The sequence below is a fragment of the Elephas maximus genome, chromosome 19 (assembly GCF_024166365.1).
Source record: "Elephas maximus indicus isolate mEleMax1 chromosome 19, mEleMax1 primary haplotype, whole genome shotgun sequence".
In the NCBI taxonomy this organism is placed as follows: domain Eukaryota; kingdom Metazoa; phylum Chordata; class Mammalia; order Proboscidea; family Elephantidae; genus Elephas; species Elephas maximus.
Window position 1 is genome coordinate 52,330,630 of NC_064837.1, and position 26,064 is coordinate 52,356,693.

The window sequence follows — 26,064 nt, forward strand, 5'->3', positions numbered from 1 at the left end:
CTCTTCTGAATCTGGCTTGTATTTCTGGCAGTTCCCTGTTTATGTACTGCTGCAACCATTTTTTAATTATCTTCAGCAAAATTTTATTTGCATGTGATATTAATGATATTGTTTGATAATTTCTGCATTCCACTGGGTCACCTTTCTTTGGAACAGGCACATATATGGATATCTTCCAGTAGGCTGGCCAGGTAGCTGTCTTCCAAATTTCTTGGCATAGATGAATGAGCACTTCCAGCGTTGCATCCATTTGTTGAAACATCTCAATGGGTATTCCGTCAATTCCTGGAGGCTTTTTTTTTTTGCCATTGACTTCAGTGCAGCTTGGACTTCTTCCTTCAGTACCATCAGATTTTGACCATATGCTGCCTCCTAAAATGGTTGAAGACTAACGAATTCTTTTTGGTACAGTGAAGAAGGAACATCAAAGTGTAAGTCCCCATAAATAGTAACTGTCTACTTATCACAGTAACATCAAGGAAAAATTTCATCAACAAAGGCCAGCCATTACAGTCAATGTCTACTAAGAAATGAAAATATAAAACCGACAGGCGGTTCTGTGTAAGTTTAGTTGTCTGAGCTACCAGAACATTTACTTGTTTGAAGGTTTTAGAAATGTTTTCACTATAATAACTGCAAATGTCAAAAATTATGAACTCACTGCTACTCAAAAGTATGAAAATTTCACAAATCTTTACAGGGTCACTATGAGTGGGAATTGACTCGACGGCAAAGGGTTTTTTGGTTTTACTAGAAATAATGCTATTATTACTTGAGAGCTTGTAAAGTACAGAAAGAGAATTTGCTTCTCTTGAACAAAAAAACTTGGCACAGGGCTGGGGGGGAGGGGGAGGATTTAACAAGGACTGCTCTAGGCAACATTGTATAGTTCTACAATTTTAATAACATTTTTATTCAAAGGTCAGCTTTAAAAATCAAATTATTTAAGTACATGCTTTATCGTTTACCAAAGAATTTAGTGCAGCAAAACAAACAGAGAGAAAAACAAAGGGTGTTATATCTGACTATAAGAGCTTATTACCCAAACACAGTCCTGACTAACTGCAATACTCATGAATCTACTGGTTCCTCCTTCTGGTGCTTGAGCCCTTGATTACATCTCTCTAAAAATATACAAATCCCCCACAGGGACTGCAAATAGGTCAGAAAACATGAACTTGCCCCAGGGAAGCTTTGCTAAGTCTCACTCAATTTTTTTCGTCAGAGGATCTTTCCTGAAAAATAACATTCTAGAACAGAGCTGTTTATTAATCATTAGACACATATGGCTATTAAAATTAATATTGATTAAAATTAAATAAAATTTTAATTTCAGTTCTTCAGTTGCAGTAGCTGCATTTCAACTGCCACATGTGGCTAGTGGCTGTCACTGCAGGAAGTTTCATTAGATAGTCCTGGTCTAGAACGAAGTAAGAAAGGCCATCAGTAACACCTGTCTTTAGAGCTTGTGGAATCCCTCTGTGCCACAGCCTCCTGTAATAATCATTTCTGACAAAATTCTGAGGGAAGGCGGGATAAGAAGTGATGTGGCAAAAATAAGTTAAACTTCTATGTCCTATAGTTATCCCTCAAAGAGCTATCAGGGATACCCTTGACATTCTCCATCTCAGATCAGTAAGTATTCACATAATCTCCTGACATCCCTTAGGGTCTTAAAATTTCTTTATGAATTTCTATTAAAAAAAAAAAGTTCTTCCCATTTTGATATTTTGAAAAAAATACAAAGAAAAAAATATGGAAGGATACAAACAATAAACCCAAAAACCAAACCCACAGTCATCAAGTCAATTCCTACTCACAGTGACCCTATAAAAAAAAAAAACTAAAACTGCCCCACAGGGTTTCCAAGGCTGTAATCTTTACGGAAGCAGACTGCCACGTCTTTCTCCCACAATATAAACTACAGTGTGGTTATAAGTATGGTGAGACTACAGGTTATTTTTGTTGCTGTTTTTTTTTTTTTTTGCGTTCTAGTTTTTTAATAGTGAGTATGCATTTCCTTTGAGATAAAGAGGAGAGTAAAGGCTACAGATGAGGAAATTGGGGCTAAAAAGATCTGCCCAAGGTGATATTAGCAAGTGAATTGCAAGCTGGGATTGAAACCTCTGTTTTCTGATGACAAAATCCATGCTATTTTCCCATTGGCTACTTTTTTTTTTTTTTTAATTCTCCCTGTTCCACCAGACTTGAGGAATACAATAACTCACAAGTCTCTAATGGGAGCAGGGGCTCAGGGCAGTGGGTAATCAGAATCCTAGGCAGTGCAGAGGGTGAAAACAAACTCAGCTGGGAGTTAGAAAAATGGTGTTCTCACACAGTATCAGCGGAGAAACAGAAATCGTCTATGTATATATATACATATAGATATATACATATGAGCCCTGGCGGTGCAAAGTGCAAAAGGTCAGTGGTTCAAACCCACCCAGCAGCTCCACAGGAGAAAGACCTTGAGGTGTGCTTCTGTAAAGAAGATGCTACAGGGCATTTCTACTGTCACGTTGGGTCACATTGAGTCAAAATCAACTCAGTGGCATCCAACAACACACACACATACATATACACATATATATGTATATATATTTTACATATGTACATATGGGAAATGAATATTTTAATGTTGAAAATAAGGTTGAAATTTCAAAATTCACTGGATGGGCTTAAAGCACATTGGAGGTGACAAAACCATCAGCGAATCTGATGACCGACCATCAGAAAACCAGTCTAAAGAACGTAATGCTAAGTAAAAGCAGTCAGACACAGAAAGTGTTCATCCTGTACTTTATCAAATTCATCTTGCATGTATATGAAATTCTAGAAGAGGCAAAATTAATCTAGAGTGAGCAAAAACGAAAAATCTGTGGTTGCCTGGGGTAGGGGTGAAACTGACCACAAAGAAACATAAGGGAATTATTTTAGATGATACAAGTGTTCTATAACTTGATTGCAATTTATTGTGCAGAAGTCATACCTCAATAAAATTGAGAAATGATATTCTGATTTTTTTAATGGCTGGGCAATCCCTGATGAGCACCACTGCAAAGCATAGATAAATGCTGAAACTGGAGAATGCAGTTTAGGTACAAGGTTGAAACGGTGCCTGATATCCATGCAGTTCCAAGGCTGGCGCTGCCGTACTCAGGCATATCTACTGAAAGAGAGAAAGAGCCAGGTCTGTAAAACCGACTCGGAGCCCACACTCCATCCAGTCCTCACCCCACCTGTGAAAATAACAGAGACCTAGGAAAATGGTCTGATCTACCTCTAAAAGGCCAGTCCAAGGTTTCTGACCATATAGGCCTGCTAGTTCTGGCACGGGACGTTAGAGGAAGGATAAAACCTGCAACCCCTTTTGGCATGAATGTCCCAGACTGACCATCAAATTCGCAACTCTTCCTCCTGAGGAGAAGGGATTATGGATTGAATTGTATTCCTCAAAAACGTCTGTCAGCTTGGCTGGGCCGTGAGTCCCAGTATTGTGTGACTGTTCACCTTTTGATGTGGTTTCCCTGTGTGTTGTGGATCCTATCACTGTGATGAAATGGAATGGACTGGTGGCAGTTATATTGATGAGATGTATAAGACTGGATAGTGTCTTGAGCCAATCTCTTTGGAATATGGGGGAGAGAGGTGAGTAGAGAGACAGGGGAACCTCATACCACCAAGAAAGCAGTGCCAGGAGCAGAACTCCTCCTTTGGACCTGAGGTTCCTATGCTGAGATGCTCCCAGACCAAGGGAAGGCTAGTGACAAGGACCTTCTTCCAGAGCCGACAGAGAGAGAAAGCCTTCCCCTGGAGCTAGCGCCCTGAATTCAGATTTATAGCCTACTGGACTGTGAGAGAATAAACTTCTCTTTGTTAAAGCCATCCACTTGTGGTATTTCTGTTATAGCAGCACCAGGTGACCAAGACAGAAGGGTAATTAAGGGTTTGGGTTTTTTTTTGTTCTTCTGTAATAATTCTTCCCTTATGAGAAAAGGAAAAGTCTGTGCTACAGTTCTATCCTTCATATGGGCAGGGATGGAAGCATGAAAAAAATAGGAAACAATGCATACCCACACATATACACAATGAGCATTAAATGAGATAATCCTTATTTACCAGATACAGGATAAATAGTCAATAGATCTTAGCAATTATTATAACTGTTATAAGGACATTCAGTTCAGGGTTATTTTTAATAGCACACCAAAAAAAAAAAAATCACCAACAACCTAAATAAATGCCATGAAGAGCAGAGTTAAAAGAATCACAATTATGCAATGATTTAAAATGTTGATTTAGCACTATATGTATTGAAAAGGTAAAATGCCCACAATATAGTGCTGTTTTCATTTTAAGTTACAAAATAGCATGTAGAGTATGACTTTTTTCATTAAAAAAAAAAACAAAATACATATTCAGCTGTTAACAAGGTTACCACTGAGGAGAAAGACAAGAAGTATTTTCACTTTTTACAATTCTGAATTGTTGGAACTGCTTTTACCACAGATAAACCCTTCTAGGGAAATAACTTAAAATACAGAAAACTCTTATATACCAAAGTTGCTCCCTACAGCATTATTTTTAACAGTGACAAATTAGAAGCCACCTAAAAGCTCTAATGCAAAGTAATGGTTATGCAAACTACAACATATCCACCTAATTAAATATCATATTGCCAGCAAAACCCTAAAGGATACCATTAGGCTCACAGCACAGGATTAGATACATAAACTTTACAGCTCGATTTTTAAAAAGTATAGCAAACCAACTAAATGGAATCTCACCAAAATGTAAAAAAAAATTTGCGATTGGATAATGGGAGTATAAAAAACCTGTTGCCATCAAGTCAATTCTGACTCATAGCGAACCTGTAAGACACAGTAGAACTGCCTCATAGGACTTCCAAGGAGTGGCTAGTGGGTTTGAATTGCCCATCTTTTGGTTAGCAGCTGCAGCTCTTAACCACTGTGCCACCAGGGCTCCGAGTGGGACTACGGGTGATGTAACTTTTTTTTTCTTTTTCTTTTCTACTTTAAAAACATATAGAGATAGGTGTTACTTTACTAACAAAACTAATTATTTTTGTAAAGTTAATTGAGGGTATATTTCATTTCAGACCTTTATTTGCTTCTGTATAGACAGTGATGATGATGACAGCATACATTAGGAAAATAACTCAAAGGACAGGCTCAATAAAAAGGCATCGTCAAAATTCACAAACTACAAAACAAGGTCTCATATCATTGGCTTATATGTGCTCTTTTCATAATTAAATCACGTTGGTTAAATCTAATTTTCTTTGATAACAATGTGACATGGATTTTTACAAATAAAGAAAAAGCACTTTAATAAACTCACCAAGAAGCTATAAAATGTAGACTGAACCCACAGAACCACCTGATGAATATACAGCAGTTTATTTATGGAGTCCCGTGTGGTGCAAATGGTTCAAGCACTTAGCTCCTGGGAAGAATGGCCTGGCAATCTACTTCCAAAATCCAGTCATTAAAAACGTTATGGAACACAGCTCTACTCTAACACACATGGAGTCGCCACGAATCAGAATCAATTCAACGGCCACTGGCAGGGTAACCAACAGCTCAACATCAAAACAGGCACCAAGTCATGCGGCCGTGATCCGAGCAGTTGGCCCTGAATAAATAATTTCCTCTCCAAGACTATATTAATTTGGTTAAATTTGTTCCTAAGTATTTTATTCTTTCTGACGTTATTGTAAATGGGATTATTTTCTTAATTTCACTTTCAGGTTGTACATTGCTCGTGTACAGAAATGCAAATGATTCTTGTATATTGGTCTTACATCCTGTAGTTCTGCTGAGCTCATTTATTAGCTCTAACAGGTTGTTTGTTTTGGTAAATTCTTTAGGATTTTCTATACATAATATCATGTCATCTGCAAACAGAGATAGTTTTACTTTTTCCTTTCCAATTTAAATACCTCTAATTTCATTTTCTTGCCTAACTGACCTAGGTAGAACTTCCAATACCGAATAACAATGGAGAGAGTGGACAATCTCCCCTTGTTCCTGATCTTAGGAGAAAAGCTTTCAGTCTTTCAATATTAAGTATGATGTTGTGTTGTTGTTGTTGTTAGGTGCCGTTGAGTCAGTTCCAACTCATAGTGACCCTATGTACAACAAAACAGCGCCCAGTCCTGTGCCATCCTCAGAATCCTTGTTATACTTCAGTCCATTGTTGCAGCCATTGTGTCAATCCATGTCTTCCTCTTTTCGCTGATCCTCTGTTTTACCAAGCATGATGTCCTTCTCCAGGGACTGGTCCCTCCTGATAACATATTCAAAGTACAAAGTCTCACCATCCTTGTTTCCAAGGAACACTCTGGGTGTACTTCTTCTAAGACAGACTTGTTCATTCTGCTGGCATTCCATGATATAATATTCTTCATCGACACTACTAATTCAAGGGCATCAATTCTTCTTCAATCTTCCTTTTTCATTGTTCAGCTTTTGCATGCATATTAAAAAAAAAAAAGCCAAACCAAACCCATTGCCGTCAAATCGATTCTGACTCATAGTGACCCTACAGGACAGAGTAGAACTGCCCCATAGGATTTCCAAGGAGCAGCTGAGGGATTCAAGCTGCCGACCTTTTGGTTAACAGTCATAGCTGGCATAGTAGTTAAGCATTAGGCTGCTAACCAAAAGGTCAGCAGTTCGAATCCACCAGCTGCTCCTTGGAAATTCTACAAGACAGTTCTACTCTGTCCTGTAGGGTCACTAAGAAGTGGAATCGACTTCACAGCAACGGGTTTGGTTTTGCATGCATGCATATTAGGCAATTGAAAATACAATGGCTTGAGTCAGGTGCACCTTAGCCCTCAAAGTCACATCTTTGCTTTTTAACACTTTGGAGCCCTGGTGCCACAGTGGTTAAGAGCTCAGGGTTGCTAATCAAAAGGTCAGCAATTCGAATCCAACAGCCACTCCTTGGAAACCCAATGGGACAGTTCTACTCTGTCCTATAGGTTTCCTATGAGTTGGAATCAACTCTACAGCAGTGAGTTTGGGTTTGGGTTTTGCAGCAGATTTACCCAATGCGATACATCATGTGATTTCTTGACAGCTGTTTCCATGAACATTGACTGTGGATCCCAGTAAAATGAAATCTTTGACAACTTCAATCTTTTCTCCATTTATCATGATGTTGCTTATTGGTCCAGTTGTGAGGATTTTTGTTTTCTTTATGTTGAGGTGCAATCCATACTGAAGGCTGTGGTCTTTGATCTTCATCAGTAAGTGCTTCAAGTCCTCTTCACTTTCAGCAAGCAAGGTTCTGGCATCTGCATATCGCAGGCTGCTAATAAGTCTTCCTCCAATCCTGATGCCACATTCTTCTCCATATAGTCCAGCTTCTTGGATTATTTGCTCAGCACACAGATTGAATAAGTATGCAGAAAGGATACACACCTCTCCTAACTTTAAGCCACCCAGTATCCCCTTGTTCTGTTTGAACAACTGCTTCTTGGTCTACATACAGGTTCCTCAGGAGCATGATTAAGTGTTCTGGAATTTGCATTCTTCTCAATGTTATCTATAATTTGTTATGATCCACACAGTTGAATGCCTTTGTGGAGTCAATAAAACACAGGTAAACATCTTTCTGGTATTCTCTGCTTTCAGTCAAGATCCATCAATAATGATACCCCTTGTTCCACTTCCTCTTTGGAATTCGGCTTGAACTTCTGGCAGTTCCCTGTTGATGTACTGCTGCAGCCACTTTTGAACCATCTTCAGCAAAATTTTACTTCCATGTGATATTAATGATATTGTTCGATAATTTCTGCATTCTGTTCGGTCACCTTTCTTTAGAATGGGCACAAATATGGATCTCTTCCAGTAGGTTGGCCAGGTAGCTGTCTTCCAAATTTCTTGACATACACAAATGAGCACGTCCAGCGCTGCATCTGTTTACTGCAACATCTCAGTTGGTATTCAGTCGATTCCTGGAGCCTTGTTTTTCGACATTCCTTTCTGCACAGCTTAGACTTCTTCCTTCAGTGCCACAGGTTTTGATCATATGCTAACTCCTGAAATGGCTGAACATCAACCAATTCTTTTTGGTACAGTGATTCTGTGCATTCCTTCCATCTTCTTTTGATGCTTCCTGTGTCATTCAATATTTTCCCAATAGAATCCTTCGATATTGCAACTCAAGGCTTCAAATTTTTCTTCAGTTCTTTTAGCTTGAGAAATGCCAAGTATGTTCTTCCCTTTTGATTTTCTATTATACTTTACCTTGTCTTCTAAGCTGCCCTTTGAAATCTTCTGTTCAGCTCTTTTTCTTCCATTCATTTTCACTCTATCTTCAAGAGCAAGTTTCAGAGTCTCTTCTGACATCCATTTTGGTCTTTTCTTTCTTTCCTGTCTTTTTAATGACCATTTGCTTTCTTCATGTATGATATATTTTTTTTAATTTTTATTGTACTTTAGGTGAAGATTTACAGAACTAGTTTCTCATGAAATAGTACACATATTGTTTTATGACATTGGTAAACAACTCCAAGACATGTCAACACTCTCCCTTCTTGACCTTGGGTTCCCTATTACCAGCTTTCCTCTGCCCTCCTGCCTTCTAGTCCTTGCCTCTGAGCTGGTGTGCCCCTTTAGTCTCCTTTTGTTCCATCAGCCTATTCTGTCTTTGGCTGAAGGATGTACCTCAGGAGTGACTTCATTACTGAACTAAAATGGTGTCCAGGGGGCCATACTCTCAGGGTTTCTCCAGTCTCTGTCAGGCCAGAAAGTCTGGTCTTTTTTTTGTTTTTTTGAGTTGGAATTCTGTCCTACATTTTTCTCCAGCTCTGTCCAGGACCCTTTATTGTAATCCCTGTCAGCACAGTCAGTGGTGGTAGCCAGGCACCATCTAGTTGTACTGGACTCTGTCTGGTAGAGGCCCTGGCAGATGTGGTCTGTTAGTCCTTTGAACTAATCTTTCCCTTGTATCTTTAGTTTTCTTCATTCTTCTTTGCTCCCGAAAGGGTGAGACCAGTAGAGTATCCTAGATGGCTGCTCACAGGCTTTTAAGACCCCAGATGCTATTCACCAAAGTAGAATGTACAGCATTTTCTTTATTAACTATGTTATGCCAATTAAGCTAGATGTTCCCCAAGGCCATGATCCTCGCAGCCCTCAGCCCAGCAATTTGGACCTTCAGGGGGGTTGGATATATCTATGTGGGCTTCCCCAGTATTGTGTACCGTCTTACCCTTCACCAAAGTTACCACTTATTGAATGTCTACTTAGTGTTTTTCCATCCCCACCTTTCCTCTCCCTCATAACCATCAAAGATTGTTTCTTTTTGTGTGTAAACCTTTTCATGAGTTTTTACAGTAATGGTCTCATACAATATTTGTCCTTTTATGATTGACTTATTTCACTCAGCATAATGTCCTCCAGATTCATCCATGTTATGAGATGCTTCACGGATTCATCACTGTTCTTTATTGTTGTGTAATACTTCATTGTGTTTATGTACCACAGTTTGATTACCCATTCCTCTGCTGATGGGCCTCTAGGTTGCTTCCATCGTTTTGCTATTGTGAACAATGCTGCAATGAACATGGGTATGCACATGTTTGTTCGTGTGACGACTCCTATTTCTCTAGGATATATTCCTAGGAGTGGGAATGCTGGATCATATGGTATGTCTATTTCTAGCTTTCTAAGGAAGTGCCATATTGTTTTCCAAAATGGTTGTATCATTTTGCATTTCTACCAGCAATGCATAAAGGTTCCGATCTCCCTGCAGCCTCTCCAACATTTGTTATTTCCTGTTTTTTTTTATTTGTGCCAGTAATGCCGGGGTGAGATGGTATCTTATTGTGGTTTTGATTTGCATTTCTCTAATGGTTAGTGATTGTGAGCATTTCCTCACGTGTCTTTTGGCTCCTGAACATCTTCTTTGGTGAAGTATCTGTTCATTTCCTTTGCCCATTATTTAACTGGATTATTTGTCTTTTTGTTGTAGAGGTGTTGGATTTTCTTACAGATTTCAGAGATCAGACCTTTGTCTGATTTGTGACAGCCAAAATTTTTTCCAGACTGTAGGTTCTCTTTTTACTCCTTTGGTGCAATCTTTTGATGAGCATAAGTGTTTAATTTTTAAAAGATCCCAGTTATCTAGCTTATCTTCTGAAGTTTGTGTGTTGTTGGTTATAGTTTGTATCTTCGTAATGCCATGTATTAGGGCCTCTAGTGTTGAGCCTATTTTTTCTTCTATGAACTTCATAGTCTTTGGCTTTATATTTAGGTCTTTGATCCATTTTTGAGTTAGTTTTTGTGTATGGTGTGAAGTAAGGGTCCTGTTTCATTTTTTTGCAGATGGACATCCAGTTTCACCAGCAGCATTTATTACAAAGACTGTCTTTTCCCCATGTGACAGACTTTTGGGCCCTTGTCGAAGATCAGGTGACCATAGGCGGATGGATTTACATCTGGGTTCCCAATTCTGTTCCATTGGTCAATGTATCTGTCGTTGTACCAGTACCAGGCTGTTTTGACTACTGCAGCTGTACAGTAGGTTCTGAGGTCATGTATGATATTCTTTATGTCATTCTACAACCCATATGGTCTTCAGTCATTAGTATTCAATGCGTCAAATTTATTTTTGAGATGGTCTCCAAATTCAGGTGGGAAATACTTAAGGTTGTGTTTTGACTCCTATGGACTTGCTCTAATCTTCTTCAGCTTCAACTTAAATTTGCATATCAGTAATTGATGGTCTGTTCCACAGTCAGCCCTTGGCCTTGTTCTGACTGATGATATTGAGCTTTTCCATCATCTCTTTCCACAGATGTAGTATATTTGATTCCTGTGTTTTCCATCTGGTGAGATCCACGTGTACAATCGTTTATATTGTTGAAAAAAGGTATTTGCAATGAAGAAGTTGTTGGTCTTGCAAAGTTCTATCATGCGATCGCTGGTGTCATTTATATCACCAAGGTCCTATTTTCCAACTACCAATCCTTTTTTGTTTCCAGCTTTCACATTCCAATCAGTAGTAACTATCAATGCATCTTGACTGCATGTCTGATCAATTTCAGGCTGCAGAAGTTGGTAAAAATCTTCAATTTCCTCATCTTTGGCCTTACGGGTTGGTATGTAAATTTGAATAATAGTTGTATTAACTGGTCTTCGTGTAGGCGTATGGATATTACTCTGTCACTGAAAGTGTTGTACTTTAGATCTTGAAATGTTCTTTTTGACGATGAATGTAACACCATTCCTGTTCAATTTGTCATTCCTGGCACAGCAGACCATATGACTGTCTAAATCTAAATGACCATTACCAGTCCATTTCAGCTCACTAATGCCTAGGACATCAATCTTAATGTGGTCCATTTCATTTTTGATAACTTCTAATTTTCCTAGATTCATACTTTGTACATTCCATGTTCTGCTATTAATGAATATTTGCAGCTCTCTCTTCTCATTTTGAGTCATGCAACCTCAGCAAATGAAGGTCGCGAGAGCTTGATTCCATCCACGTCATTAAGGTTGACTCTGCTTTGAGGAGGTAGCTCTTCCCCAGTCATATTTTGAGTGCCTTCCAACCTGAGGGGCTCATCTTCCGGCACTGTACCAGATAATGTTTCACTGCTATTCATAAGGTTTCTACTGGCCAATTTTTTTTTAGAAGTAGATCACCAGGTCCTTCTTCCTAGCCTGTCTTAGTCTGGAAGCTTCCCTGAAACCTGTCCACCATGCGTGACCCTGCTGGTATTTGAATACCAGTAGCATAGCTTCCAGCATCATAGCAACACGCAGGCCACCATAGTACGGCAAACTGATAAACACGTGGGGAAGTATGACGCCAGCTGTGAGTTTTTCTGTTAACTGAATTTTGTTTATTGAAATGAAATTTTTAAAAATAATTTTATCATGGTAAGTATATTATTTTTTTAACAAAAAATTGGCTATTTTAATCATTTAAGTGAATTGTAATTCAGTGACATTAATGACATTTATCAGGTTGTACAACCATAGACACTATTTCCAAGTTTTTCCTCACCCCAAACAGAAAGTCAGTACTTCGTATGTAATAACTACCTATTCCTTCTTCTCCCAGCCCCTGGTAACCACTAATAAACTTTTGTCTGTACGCACCGGCCTACTCTAGATACTTCATTTAAGTGGAATCATACAATCTTTGTCCTTTTGTGTCTCCCTTACTTCACTCAGCATAGTATTTTCAAGGTTTACCCACTTCATTGCACATATCGGAACTTCATTTCTCTTTGCGGCTGAATGATATTCCATTGTGTGTATATACCAACTTTTGTTTATCCATTTATACATTGATGGACACTTGGGTTGTTTTCACCTTTTGGCTACTGTAAATAAACATACAGTGAAATTGGTCTGTAAGTATGTGTTTGAGTCCTTGCTTTCAAGTCCTTTGGGTATATACCTAGGAACAGAATTGCTGGGTAGTACGGTAATCCCATGTTAAACCCCTGAGAAACTACAAGACTATTTTGCACAATGCCTGTACCATTTTGCAATCCCATCAGCAACGGATAAGGTTTCTAATTTCTCCACATCCTCTGCAACACTTGTCATTTTCCATTTTTCTGATAATATCCATTCTAGGATGAGGTGTTGAAAGGTTTTTGATTACTGATTCATTCTCTTGTTATAGGTTTGTTGAGATTTTCTATTTCTTCTTGAGTCAGTCAGGTAACTTGTGTTCTTAGACATTTTGAGGCACTACTATTCTTGTGCAATTTTACACTAAATTATTGGCTTATCATTTTCAGATCATCCACGTAATGTGAAATCAGGCTTCACATCTAAATGAAGGTCAATTTGTGGATTAAAATTCTCAGGGGAATTTTTTTTTACCCTTCCCATCTGAGACAGGAAGTTTTCTTTCCGGATCCTTTGATAGGCAAGTTTATTTCTAGTTTACACTTACCATGAGGTGTAGCCTCTTGAGGTCCATCTTTTCTGGGGGTTAGGGTTCTCCTAGAAAACTACCCTTCTTTATCTCCTGTTCCCTGAACCCCTTGAGGTAGAAGCACAAGTTAGGAGGTTTTACAAATAAAGCCCTCAAGGCATATGAATTCGGCTTACAACTCTGGGTACCTACCTTCGCTTAGCTTTTAGTTTGATTATTCCTTATTTCTGGCCAGTTCAGTCTATGTATTTAAATTTTTGGTTAAAGATTTTATCTAGCATTTTTAATTGCTTCTGTGGGAAGGTCAGCCAGAGTACCTAATCCACTACACTACCAGAAATGACAATGCTTTCTTTAATATTTGAAAAATGGAATGTAGGTGAAAGTATTAAATGGAAGACGATAACCCTGAAACCTAGAAATACCAAGGTTAAGTACACATTGGGAAAAACATGTTGGGGGGGGTATTATCTTCAACAATTTGTAAGGAACTGAAAGAGCTCAAAATACTAGGTCCATGTTCTCAACTTTAGCATTCATCAGAATCACCTGTAGAACTTGTTAAAACAGATTGCTGGGCCCCATTCCAAGAGTTTCTAAATTAGTCAGTCAGGGTGGGTCTGAGAATTTGCATTTCTAACAAGTTCTCAGGTGATGCTGATGCTGCTGGTCTGCAGACCCCCACTTTGAGTACCACTGTGTTCAGTAAGGAAACACTGGTGACACAGTGGTTAATAGCCATGGCTGCTAACCATAAAGGTTGGCAGTTCAAATCCACCAGGTGCTTGCTCCCTGGAAACATATGGGGCAGTTCTACCCTGTCCTATAGGGTCGCTATGAGTTGGGCTTGACAGCAATGGGTTTTTTTTTTGGGGGGGGGGGGTGGGTACTGAGTAAGGAGAAATAAACTTTGTTAAAATAGCAATAACCAAACCAAACCTGCTGCCATCGAGTTGATTCCGACCCATAGCAATGCTATAGGACAGGGTAGAATTGTCCCACAGGGCTTCCATGGAGTGACAGGTGGATTTGAACTGATGACCTTTTAGTTACCAGCTGTAGCTCTTAACCACTGTGCTACCAGAGCTCCAATACTGACACTTAATTTTCTTCTACAATAAAAGAGAAGCAATGTATGAAAAATAGGCTTCAATAATGCCACGGTCCATTTCATCATTTAACTTGGTAAATATGTTTATTTTGATGTTTGATACATAGCAAATTAATTAGAAGGTCATATGCAAAAGAAGTTTTCAGATTCCACATCTCCAGAGGGACAAAAGGACTGTATTGGAGTCCAGCAGCTGCTTAAAGTTAGGTCTAACCTATATTATTAATGATTTGGATAATAGAATAAACATTATTTTGAATATTCAATAGCTAGGGGCAAGAATATAACATTAAAATTCAAACTACAGACATTGTTAGAAATGATAATTTATTAAAGTATTCAGAAATAAATGACTTGTGCCTTCATTCATTCAACATAATTTACTGAATAATGCCTCCATGCCAGGCTCCAGTCTAACCTACAAGAACACAGTCTGCTATCATCTCACAAAATTTTGTCACTATTATTCTCTGGGGAAAAAGTAACTATAGAATCACTCATTTTTTAGCCCCCCCAACACAGATGTCCTTTGGAAGACCCATGATTAGTAATAAACGCTATTTTCATTGCTTGGCAAACCAACTAAGAAAATGTTTGTTCACAAGTACATAACACCAAAAATACATTTAAATAAAATATATCACAGTGAAGACTTGAAATACTCTTCATTATTTAGCAATTTTACAAAATAAATGAATGATGGATTTCAAAAATGGCTTTAGCTTGCAGATTATTTTTTACCTGAAATTAGTAACTTTCCCATTTCCTCCTCTACCAAAGATGTATATATATGGACAGTGCAAAATCCACCAGCACTGTAGCACTCCATTCTGAATTTAGCAAAGGACCAAAATACCCTGCCTTACTCATACACAGCTGATGCTAATTCATTTGGTATCAAGTCTGTAGAGCACAAAAATGTGGTAAATTATTAGCACTTCTTGGCTTAGTGTCAAAAAATAAATCAGCCTGCCCTTGTAAAAAATAAGAAAAAAAAAAAATGCAGGTCAAAATCAATACCAACAGATGAAGAGTATACATTTAAAAAAAAGAGGAGGATTAAGGTGCTTCTAAAATATATACGGAAAAAGTAAAAGGCCAAGAAATGCCAAGTGAAGAAAAATAAGAAGGGGCTCAATCTGTCAGATAGCAAGAATAATTGTAAGGCTATGGTAATTAAAACAGAAGTATTGATGCACATATGGACAAACAGGCAAGTGAAACAGAATAAAGTCTAGGCCCAGACTCATACTGAGAAGGGAGCTGGGTACAAAACAGAGACAGAACTACAAATCTGTGCGGGGAAAGGACACTCAATAAATGATATTGGGACAAACGGCTACACATATGGAAAAGGTAAAATTAGCTTTGTAATTCACATAAAACACAAAAATAAATTCCAAATGAATTAAACACCAAAAAGTGAAAAGCAAAACTTCAAACCTTTCAAAAAAAAATCTTTATGATTTCAGGGTAGGGAAAAATTTCTTTGAAAAACACACAAAAGTACAAATTATAAAAGTTTAAAACTGCATAATTATTACCATAATAAAATTTAAATCTAAAACCCTATAAACAAAAGGATCATCACTGTCTGGGAGAAGCTATCTGCAACTAACAAAGGACTGGAACTCAAAACATGCCCTTCCTTCTACCCACACTTCAGAAAAAAATGACAAACTCTACAAATTAATAAGAAAGATACAAACAGCCCAACAGGGGAAAAAAAAAAAAAAAAGGGCAAAGTATACACAAAGGTAATTCACAGAAGAGGAACTCTGAATGACCAAAATGAAAAATGCTCAGTCTCACTAGTAATAAGGGTGAAACTGCAAATTTAAACAACGAGATAGTTTTACATCTATCAGACTGGTAAAAATTAAAATGTCTGCATTAATTGTTGGACAGGATATGAGTAATGGACACTCCGATGTTGCTAGTGAGAATGTAAATTGGTATAACTAGGTGAAGATGAATACAACTTATTACCTAGCAATTCTACCGCTAGACATACATCCTAAAGGAGATGTATACAAGAATGTGCACTCCAGGAAAAAAGAAATTAGAAACTGCCTAAGCTGTCCTCTGACAAGGAAGTGGACAATTGTAATATATTCACAAAATAAAATACTACACAGTAGTGAAACAGAATTAACTGGCTCTCTCTATATTTTCTATATATCAACACACCTAAATCTTAAAAACTTTTAAATGACAAATGCAGGCTGTAGAAGGAAATATACACTATGACAACATTATATAGATTTTAAAAACAAACAATACATTGTTTATGGGCACAAATATATGTAGATGTGGACAGAATGGCTCCACACCAACTTTGGGATAGTGGATACTTTAGGAAAGGCCAGTGGACTCAACAAGGATACCAAAGGGTGTCATGGATTGAATTCTGTCCCCCCAAAATATCTGTCAACTTGGCTAGGTCAGGATTCCCTTGTATTACTGTCTACCATTTTATCTTCTGATGTGATTTCCCTATGTGTGTAAATCCTATCACTATGATGTAATAAGATGGATTAGTGGCAGTTATACTGATGAGGTCTACAAGATTAGATAGTGTCTTAAGCCAATCTCTTTTGAGATATAAAAGAGAGCAGCAAGGAGAGAGACATGGGGACCTCATACCACCAAGAAAGCAGCGTCGGGAGCGAAGCGTGTCCTTTGGACCTGAGGTTCCTGAGCTGAGATGAGAAGCACGTTCCCCCAGAGCCAACAGAGACAGAGCCTTCCGCTGGAGTCGGAGCCCTGAATTTTTTAGCCCACTGGACTGTGAGAGAATAAACTCTTTGTTAAAGCCATCCACTTGTGGTATTTCTGTTACAGCAGCACTAGACGACTAAGACAAAGGGGGTTCAATAAGATTTGTAACATTTTATTTTTAATTAAAAAAAAAGATCTGAAACAAATGTCACAGTATGTTAATATTCCTTAAATATAAGTGGTGAGCACTAAGGTGTACAGCTTACCTTATCTGCTATACTTTCCAGCATGTTTGAAACCTCTTTAGGTACATATGATTTATACTTATTTAAAATGCATAGAGTTTCTAGAAATAGTTATTATCAAACAAGGAATATTCAGTTTTCATGTTAAAAAAAAAAAAGTTGGAAATAATGAGATTAAATCACTAGAAAATTGAAGTCAAGACAAGGTAGGTCTCAGAGCCCATGCCAACAGTCTTAATTACTGAAATATGAAAGGGGATCTCATTAAGAGATTTTTATCTAAAATGCCATCCCTAGAGCATGGACCTCTAAAAATAGCATTATCACAAGTGTCCAGTGTATTGCCAATGCAGGTGTTTCTAAGGGTTCACTGTTCTGTCAATTCAAGAATTTTTCAGTATGACAATATACTTTCCTCTTATACCTTTACTCCTTAAATAACTTACAGAAGTATAATCCCATCCTAAGCACAGGTCCTTCCCTCCAGGTTTCAGAAAGCAACATCTACTTAATTATCCTTTAAAGAGTTCAATTTTATTTTCTAAAATTTATTACATTTGCAGGTAACTTTTTTTCCATGTTAAATTAGTTTAATTATTTGTAGAGTTTTAAGATAAAAACAAATGCAGCACATTGCCCGGAAGTTTCTAAAATTCACATATAATCCTAACACTCTAGCCAAACCATGTTTGTAGTTCTATTCCCTTCGAAACCTCTACCCGTACACAAATACACTTTCTATACTTTATAGTCACCATCTACACAGAATTGTTTATTTCTTTTTGTACTTAATCCATTTTTTAAAGACGCACACACACATTGTTTCAGATTGTGGGTTGTCACAACGGAATGTTTCTATCCAACCTTCAAGGTGACCTTGAAGATACCTGCCCCACCCTGTCTCCTTGGCCCCAGTGGAATTTTCCTTCTTGAGGTGCTTTGTTGAATTCGCACTGCTCTATTGCCCACTCTCATATCCTCTGTTCTGTCTTTGCTGTTCTCCCTTTCGCATCTCTGCCCCGAGCCAGGGTGGGGGAGGAGGGAGGAAGCACTGAGTACCTACGATGAGTAGACCCTCTCTGCTGGGTATCTTAATTCACTAGCTCACTGAATCTCATAACTAACAATAAAGGCAGCTTTTTAAATTTCTACTCAAGTGATGTACAAAAACAATTACTGTATACAAGACTGCTGAAAGTTGATGTGCTTAGGATAGTATCTTAGTGCTGCTATAACAGAAAGACCACAAGTAGATGGCTTTAACAAAGAGAAATTTATCTTCTCAGTCTAGGAGGCTAGAAGTCAAAATTCGGGTGCCAGCTCCAGGGAAAGGCTTTCTCTGTCAGCTCTGGGGGTAGGTCCTTGTCATGAGTCTTCCCCTGGTATAGGAGCTTCACAATGCAGGGACCCCAAGTCCAAAGGGTGCACTCTGCTCCTGGCACTATTTTCTTGGTGGTATGAGGTCCTCTTGTCTCTCTCACTTCTCTCTTTTATATCTTAAAAGAGATTGACTCAAGACACAACCTAATATTGTAGATTGAGTCCTGTCTCATTAACATAACTGCCTCTAATCCTGCCTAATTAACATCATAGAGGTTAGGATTACAACACACAGGAAAATCACATCAGATGACAAAATGGTGGAGAATCACACAATACTGGGAATCGTGGCCTAGCCAACTACACACACATCTTGGGGGGACACAATTCAATCCATAAAGATAGCAAAATTTTGATTTAGGAAACAGGACTATTAAATACCTTATATTCTTTGTTTTGACTTGTGCTACTACACATGAGCTATCCCCAATTTATAGCTTGTGTTCCAAAACTTCCATCTGAAGTTTGGTTATTTGGAAATGATGCCATTCACTCATAAAATGTAATAAATGGCTAGGTTTCTAGCCTAGGCTGCAAAGTTTCTTCAATAACTTTTCAATTCCTAACTGACACTGAATATGTACCAGCCTGCCCTTGTCAAAACGTTCAATTAGGTAACTTCTCTCTAACACTTTTCTACATCCATTTCAACTCCACAAGGGTAGTCCTTCTCTTCCTGTTGTTGTTAGGTGCCATGGAGCCAGTTCCAACTATAGCGACCCTATATACAACAAAATGACACACTGCCCGGTCCTGTGCGATCTTCACAATCCTTGTTATGCTCGAGTCCACTGTTGCAGCCACTGCGTCAATCCATCTTGTTGAGGGTTGTATTCTTTTTTGCTGACCCTCTACTTTACTAAGCATGATGTCTTTCTCCAGGGACTGGTCCTTCCTGATAACATGTCCAAAGTATGTAAGACAAAGTCTCACCATCCTTGCTTCTAAGGAGCATTCTGGTTGTACTTCTTCCAAGACAGATTTGTTTGTTCTTCTGGTAGTCCATGGTATATTCAACGTTCTTCGCCAACACCATAATTCAAAGTCATCGGTTATTTTTCAGTCTTCCTTATTCATTCTCCAGCTTTTGCATGCAGGAGGCGACTGAAAACACCGTGGCTTGGGTCAGCCACACCTACTTTAGTTCTCTAGGTGATATCTTTTTAACACTTTAAAGAGGTCTTTTGCAGCAGATTTGACCAATGCAATGTGTCGTTTGATTTCTTCACTGCTGTTTCCATGGGCTTAGATTGTGGATCCAAGTAAGATGAAATCCTTTACAACTTCAATTGTTTTCTCTGTTTATAATGATGTTGGAGCTGTGGCACAGTGGTTAAGTGTTCCGCTGCAAATCAAAAGGCTGACAGTTCAAATCCACCAGCTGCTCCTTGGAAACCCTACAGGGCAGTTCTACTCTGGCCTACACGGTCGCCAAGAGTGGGAATCGATTCAACAGCATTAGTCATTCATCATGATGCTGCTTATTGGTCCAGTTGTGAGGGTTTTTGTTTTATGTTGAGGTGTAATTCATACTGAAGGCTACAGTCTTTGATCTTGATCAATAAGTGCTTCAAGCCCTTTTTGCTTTCAACAAGCAGGGTTGTGTTATCTGCGTATCACAGGTTGTTAATAAGTCTTCCTGCAATCCTGATGCCACCTTCTTTTTCAGATACTCCAGCTTCTCAGGTTATTTGCTCACCATACACACTGAATAAGAATGGTGAAAGGATACAACCTTGACACACACTCTTCCTGACTTTAAACTACACAGTATCCCCTTGTTCTGTTCAAAGACTGCCTCTTGGTCTATGTACAGGTTCCTCATGAGCACAATTAACTGTTCTGGAATTCCCATTCTTCGCAATGTTATCCATAATTTCTCATGGCCTTTGCACAGTCAATAAAACACAAGTAAACACCCTTCTGGTATTCTCTGCATTCAGCCAAGATTCATCTGACATCAGCAATGATATCCCTTGTTCCATGTCCTCTTCTGAATCCGGCTTGAATTTCTGGCAATTCCCTGTCAATGTACTGCTGCAACCTCTTTTGAATTATCCTCAGCAAAAATTTACTTTCTTGTGATATTAATGATATTGTTCGATAATTTCCCCATCCTGTTGGATCACCTTTCTTTAGAATGGGTACAAATTGGAATCTCTTCTAGTCGGTTGACCAGATAGCTGGGTTCCAAATTTCTTGGTATAGACGAGTGACCACTTCCAGTGCTGCCTCCATTTGTTGAAATATCTTAATTTGTATTTTGTCAATTCCTAAGCCTTGTTTTTTGCCAATGCCTTCAGTGCAGCTTGGATTTCTTCCTTCAATACCATCGGTTCTTGATCACATGCTACCTCTTGAAGTGGCTGAACACTGACCAGTTCTTCTTGGTATAGTGACTCTGTGTATTCCTTCCATCTTCTTTTGATGCTTCCTGCATCACTTAATATTTTCCCTGTAGAATCCTTCAATATTTCAACTAGACGCTTGAATTTTTTCTTCAGTTCTTTCAGCTTGAGAAATGCCGAGCATGTTCTTCCCTTTTGGTTTTCTAACTCCAGTTCTTTGCACACGTCATTATAATACTTTACTTTGTTTTCTCAAGCAGCCCTTTGAAATCTTCTGCTCAGCCCTTTTATTTCATCATTTCTTCAATTCACTTTAGCTACTCTATGTTGAACAGTAAGTTTCAGAGTCTTTTCTAACATCCATTTTGGTCTTTTCTTTCTTTCCTGGCCTTGTTCTGACTGATGATATTGAGCTTTTCCATTGCCTCTTTCCATAGATGTAGTTAACTTGATTCCTGTGTATTCCACCCAGTAAGGTTCATGTGAGTTGTCACTGTTTATGTTGTTGAAAAAAAGGTATTTGCAATGAAGAAGTCGTTGATGTTGCAAAATTCTATTATGTGATCTGTGGTATAGTTTCTATCACCAAGGCCATATTTTCCCATAGGTTCCAATTTAACATCATAATACCCCCAACTTCTTCACAACAGATTACCTCAACCAGGTGTTCGGATTCAGGAAGAAAGCAATCCACTAGTTTCATTTGCATTAATATATGTATGTTCTCAGAAAGGGACTGCTGACTTTCCAGTGAGAATTCTGGCAATTTAACAAGAAATTTCAGGCAGTGTGAAGACTTTTTATTCTTTTCTTTTTTTGGCAGTGGGGTGTGGTGGTAGAATCCAAAAAAAAAAAAACCAAATCTGTTGCCATCGAGTTGATTCTGACTCATAGTGACACCACAGGACAAAGTAGAACTGTCCCATAGGGTTTCCAGAGAGCAGCTAGTGGATTCAAGCTGCTGATCTCTTGGTTAGCAGCTGAGCTCTTAATCACCACACCACCAGGGCTTGAGCGGTGGTAGGGTCCAAACCCGTTGCCACTGAGTCGATAACAACTCATAACGAGCCTATAGGACAGAGTAGAACTGTCCCATAGAGTTTCCAAGGAGCAGCTGGTGGATTCAAACTGCTGACCTTTTGGTTAGCAGCCACAGCTCTTAACTACTGCACCACCAGGTCTCCGATGGTAGGATAGGGGCCTAGATCACAACACCAGATACAGCAGTACCCAGGTCTGCTCTCCTAAAGTATTACTGCCACATTTCACAGATTCCTTTCCTCTTCTTCTGATTCCAGGATTCCTGAGCAGGTGTAGCAAGAGGGTTCTGAAAGAGGACATGGAGCCCTGGGGCAGTGGTAGCCATTTGTATGTGGAGTTCATTTATAAGTAAGAAACAGCCTGTATTTCAACGTAAGTAATAAAGATTATGACTTTTGGGTGTAGTTTATTACTAGCAAAAATAAAACAAAGTAACAAACAGCTGAGAAAATGTATTACCTAAAATGAATCTTTTTGAAAGGCCACAGGGAATCAGATAAATTCAAATCCTTTTATTACAAAATGTATCCAATTTACCATTCCATATTTTTTCTCATATAGTAAATACACCTAAAAATAAGGACAAAAATTATCTTCTTTTAAATTCCTTACTTTTAGGTTAGGGGCTCCACAACATTTTAGAGATTAATCACGCTCTGATGACCTGAATGTTGCATACTGAATAACATAGCACATTTTATTCTTCAGCCAGTTTCCCAGATGAACTGAATATGATGCTTTCTTTATCGGCCAGAAAAAGCGAAGGACAAGATACAGTTTACTAATGCTATCAGTGGTAACATCAGTAACACAACAAAGAAAATATTTAATTACACAGTGAACACAATATCATTTATAGGCTGGTGGTGGTGTTAGTTGTTAAGTACTGTTGAGTTGGTTCCGAACGTCGAAATTAACTAAAAGTAATACTAACTCAAAATAAATTTCCTCCCACAAAAAGGAAATACAGAACCCATTTGTAAGGCTATCAGAAGAAATGATAGACAATCAGAGATGGGCCAAAGTTGTTCAGATTTTCCAAAAGGTAGAAGGTGGTTTCAAAAAATTAAACCTTGACCTCAATTTCCAAAAAGCTGTAGGTAAGGTACATCTGTTGTTGTCGGCTGCTGTTGAGTTGCCCCCCAACTCATGGCAACCCCCATGTACAATGGGATCGAACGCGTATGGAAGGCAAGAATCCTACCACTGAACCACCACTGCCCCTCCAAAGTAAAAAAAAAAAAAAGATCTTTCTAACAGAGCTAACACTAGAATGGGTTGGCTTTACGGTGATGCACGGATCCTCTATCACTGGAGTATTCGGAGATTTGATTCATTTTCAACAAAAATTTATTGCGTGCTATGTCCCAGACAGTGTGCAAAGCACAGATAATATTAAGTGAAGAGCTAACATGGTCTCTGCTTTTCAGGGAAGGTAAAATCTAGCTATGGAGGTAAATATCACACACACTACTCAATCTAAAATGACTAAAGTCTCTGAAGGAAGGCAACAGAGGTCTTAAAGAGCGTATAACAAAGAATCCTTACGGTGTGGGATCAGAATAGGCTTCCCTTAAGTAGCTGAGTGATCTGAGTAGGAGTTAAATAGGTAAGGGAAAAGCAGTACAAGAAAGAAAACAGCACCTGCAAAGCCTTGTGTGATAAGAGAGACTACTGCAGATTCAAGGGATTGAAGGCTTATGCAACCAGGGTGCAGAGAGTAAGGTGGTAAGCAGAACAGAACCACAAAGATCCCTGAACGCCACATTAAGGATTGGTCTTCTCCTTAAAGCAGTGGGATGCTGCTGAGGGAGGGGTCTAAGTAGCAATTGGACAGGAGAGGGAACAATCAAATTTGGATTTTAAAAAGATCCATCTGACTGCAATGTGGAGAATGAATTAGAGGTGGCCCAGAATGCAGGTGGAGACCACTTAGGGGCCCCCTCCAGTAGTCCAGACCAGAAATGCTAGTAGTTTGGGCAAAGGAGGTAGAAATGATGATGTACAGAAGTCGACAGGTTGGAGTGATTTTTAGGAGGTTAAAATGACAGGATTCATGTGACAGTCCAGTGGGTGATTTGAATAAAGTTCAAGGCAGCAATGCCCTGAGCCAGATTCTCTGGCCTTGATAATATGTTTTGGTTTTTTTGCGGGGGAGGGAGGGATCACAGCTCAGTGATGAATTTCACTGTCAAGCAGAGGGGCAGGGGATGTGGTAAGAGAGAAAATGTAAAAAGGATGATCCCCCCACCCCATTCAGGTTTTTAATCTATATGATTGGATTGCTGGTGGTACCATTCACTGAGATAGGATACACAGGAAAACTACCAGTTAGGTGGGTTAAGATGATGGGTTCAGGTTTGAACAAGTTGAGTGTGAAGGGCCTTGGTTTTAAAACAAGCAGTTTGACATAATGATGTGGAACTTACATAGTTCTGGACTGGGGGTAAAATATTGGAAATCATTGGCATATATAGAGTAGTTGAAGCTGTGGGCTTGGAAAAGATTGCTTGAGGAGAAAACAGGGTGACAAGAGGACCTGGAGGAATACCACCAAAATAATGGGGTAGAGGACGGTGAGTCGGCAAAAGAGAGGTATAAATAAAAACAGGTGCAAGGCCTCACAGAAGCCATGAGAAGAGGGTTTTCCATGAAGGAGGTAATGGTCAACAATGTCAAATGTTGCTGAGACAGCAAGTACAAGGACTGACAAATGTCAACTAAATTTAGGGGCACATTTCAGTGGGATGATGGGCCAGAAATCAGACTGCAGTAGGTTGAGGGGTGAGTGGGTGGTAAGCAAATGGGAGACGATAAATATAGATAACTCTATCAAGATGTCTGGCTATAAAGTGGGAAGGGAAAAGGTGACAGCTGTGGGGGCTGCAGGCGGATGTGTTTTAAGAGGAGAGAAGCTTGAGTATGTTGGGTGAATATACAGAAGAGAATCCTCAAACAAAACCAAACCCACTGCAGTCAAGAGTCAATTCAGACTCATAGTGACCCTATAGGACAGAGTAGAACTGCCTCATAAGGCTTCCAAGGCTGTAAATCTTTTAGGGAAGCAGACTGCCACATCTTTCTCCCATGGAGTGGCTGGTGGGTTTGAACCTCCCGACCTTTTGGTTAGCAGCCAAGTGCTTAACCACTGCGCCATCAGGGCTTCTTGGTAAAACGGGAGGTTATGGGGAAAAGGACAGGAAAGAGGCCAAACTAAATGACCTTTAAGGTCTCTTCTGACTCTAGAATCTCATGATCTGCAATTCCGTTTAGATAGGACATCTGCATGTATGCATAAATCTATGATGCACTTATCCAGATATTCTGGTATAAACAAACAAATCAAGCACATACTTAGCCCCTACTGACGCAGTTAATGTCCCCAGGTTTATGGCCAGTATAATCTCTGGCAGAATTCATCCCTCAGAGTTTTTAGCCCAACGGACACTGCAATACAGCACAGAAGCAGCCCTATCTCCCCTGGCCAAACTCATCCTACCCGGTGATCCCAGAAGCTAAAGGAGGAAGTAAAATTTAAAACCCCGAGCAGCGTATTCTGCTGCATTGGAGGCGACTGTCATTTAGAAAAACAAAACACGACACCTCAAATCCATCCCCACGTCAAGCTAAATCCATTCTTGCCTGACCCACAGTGACAGGTCCCAGATGGCCGGGGTTTAACAAAGTCATCTGCACCCCCTCGTCCTTTCACGAGCCCCTTCATTTGTGAAGAAGCAGAAGCGGGTTCCTAATGACCCTTCCCACGCCCCTCGCCCGGCCGCAGCAGACGGTCCTCCGCAGCTACTTCAGCGGCTTCACCCAACGAGCCCCAGCAAGGGGTGCGGAAAAGCCCCCCGAGTCCGCGAGACAGGGCTGGAACGGCCACAGCCCTGCGGCTGCCGTGAGGGACGAGGGAAACAAGCCCCGAGGGATAGGAACGGTGAATTAAGGGAGATGCAGGAGACAGGAGGAGTGAGGGGGGCTATCTCCACTCGAGCTTCCCAAAGGGGATGGAGTTTCTAGAGAGTTAATCCCCTGCGACCGCTCCCCCTTCTTCTCCTCAAGCCCTTCTCTGGCCTCTCGCCCCATCGCATGCCCCATTTGCTCAGACTTATTTCCCGTTCCCTGTGAGGGGCAGTCTCGATCTCCGAGTGACCGCGAGCCCAGAGCCCCCCGCCTCGAGCCTCAGCTCCGGCCGGCACTCACCCGGCCCGCCATCTTCACCGACACGTCCGGCTCCGCAACTGCAGCTCAGCGCTCGGAAGAGCCCGCCCCCGCC

The 26,064-nt window shown here is 39.6% G+C and overlaps 1 protein-coding gene across 2 annotated transcripts in view; it reads right to left on the reverse strand.

Moving 5' to 3' along the window:
- NSF (N-ethylmaleimide sensitive factor, vesicle fusing ATPase) overlaps nucleotides 1-26,064 on the reverse strand; it is a 158,888-nt gene extending 132,824 nt beyond the window's left edge. For both annotated transcript variants that reach the window (XM_049859000.1, XM_049858999.1), the window contains exon 1: nucleotides 25,992-26,064. In XM_049859000.1, coding sequence (XP_049714957.1) covers nucleotides 25,992-26,003 — 12 coding nt within the window. In that variant the 5' untranslated portion in view covers nucleotides 26,004-26,064. The remainder of the gene's footprint in view (nucleotides 1-25,991) is intronic.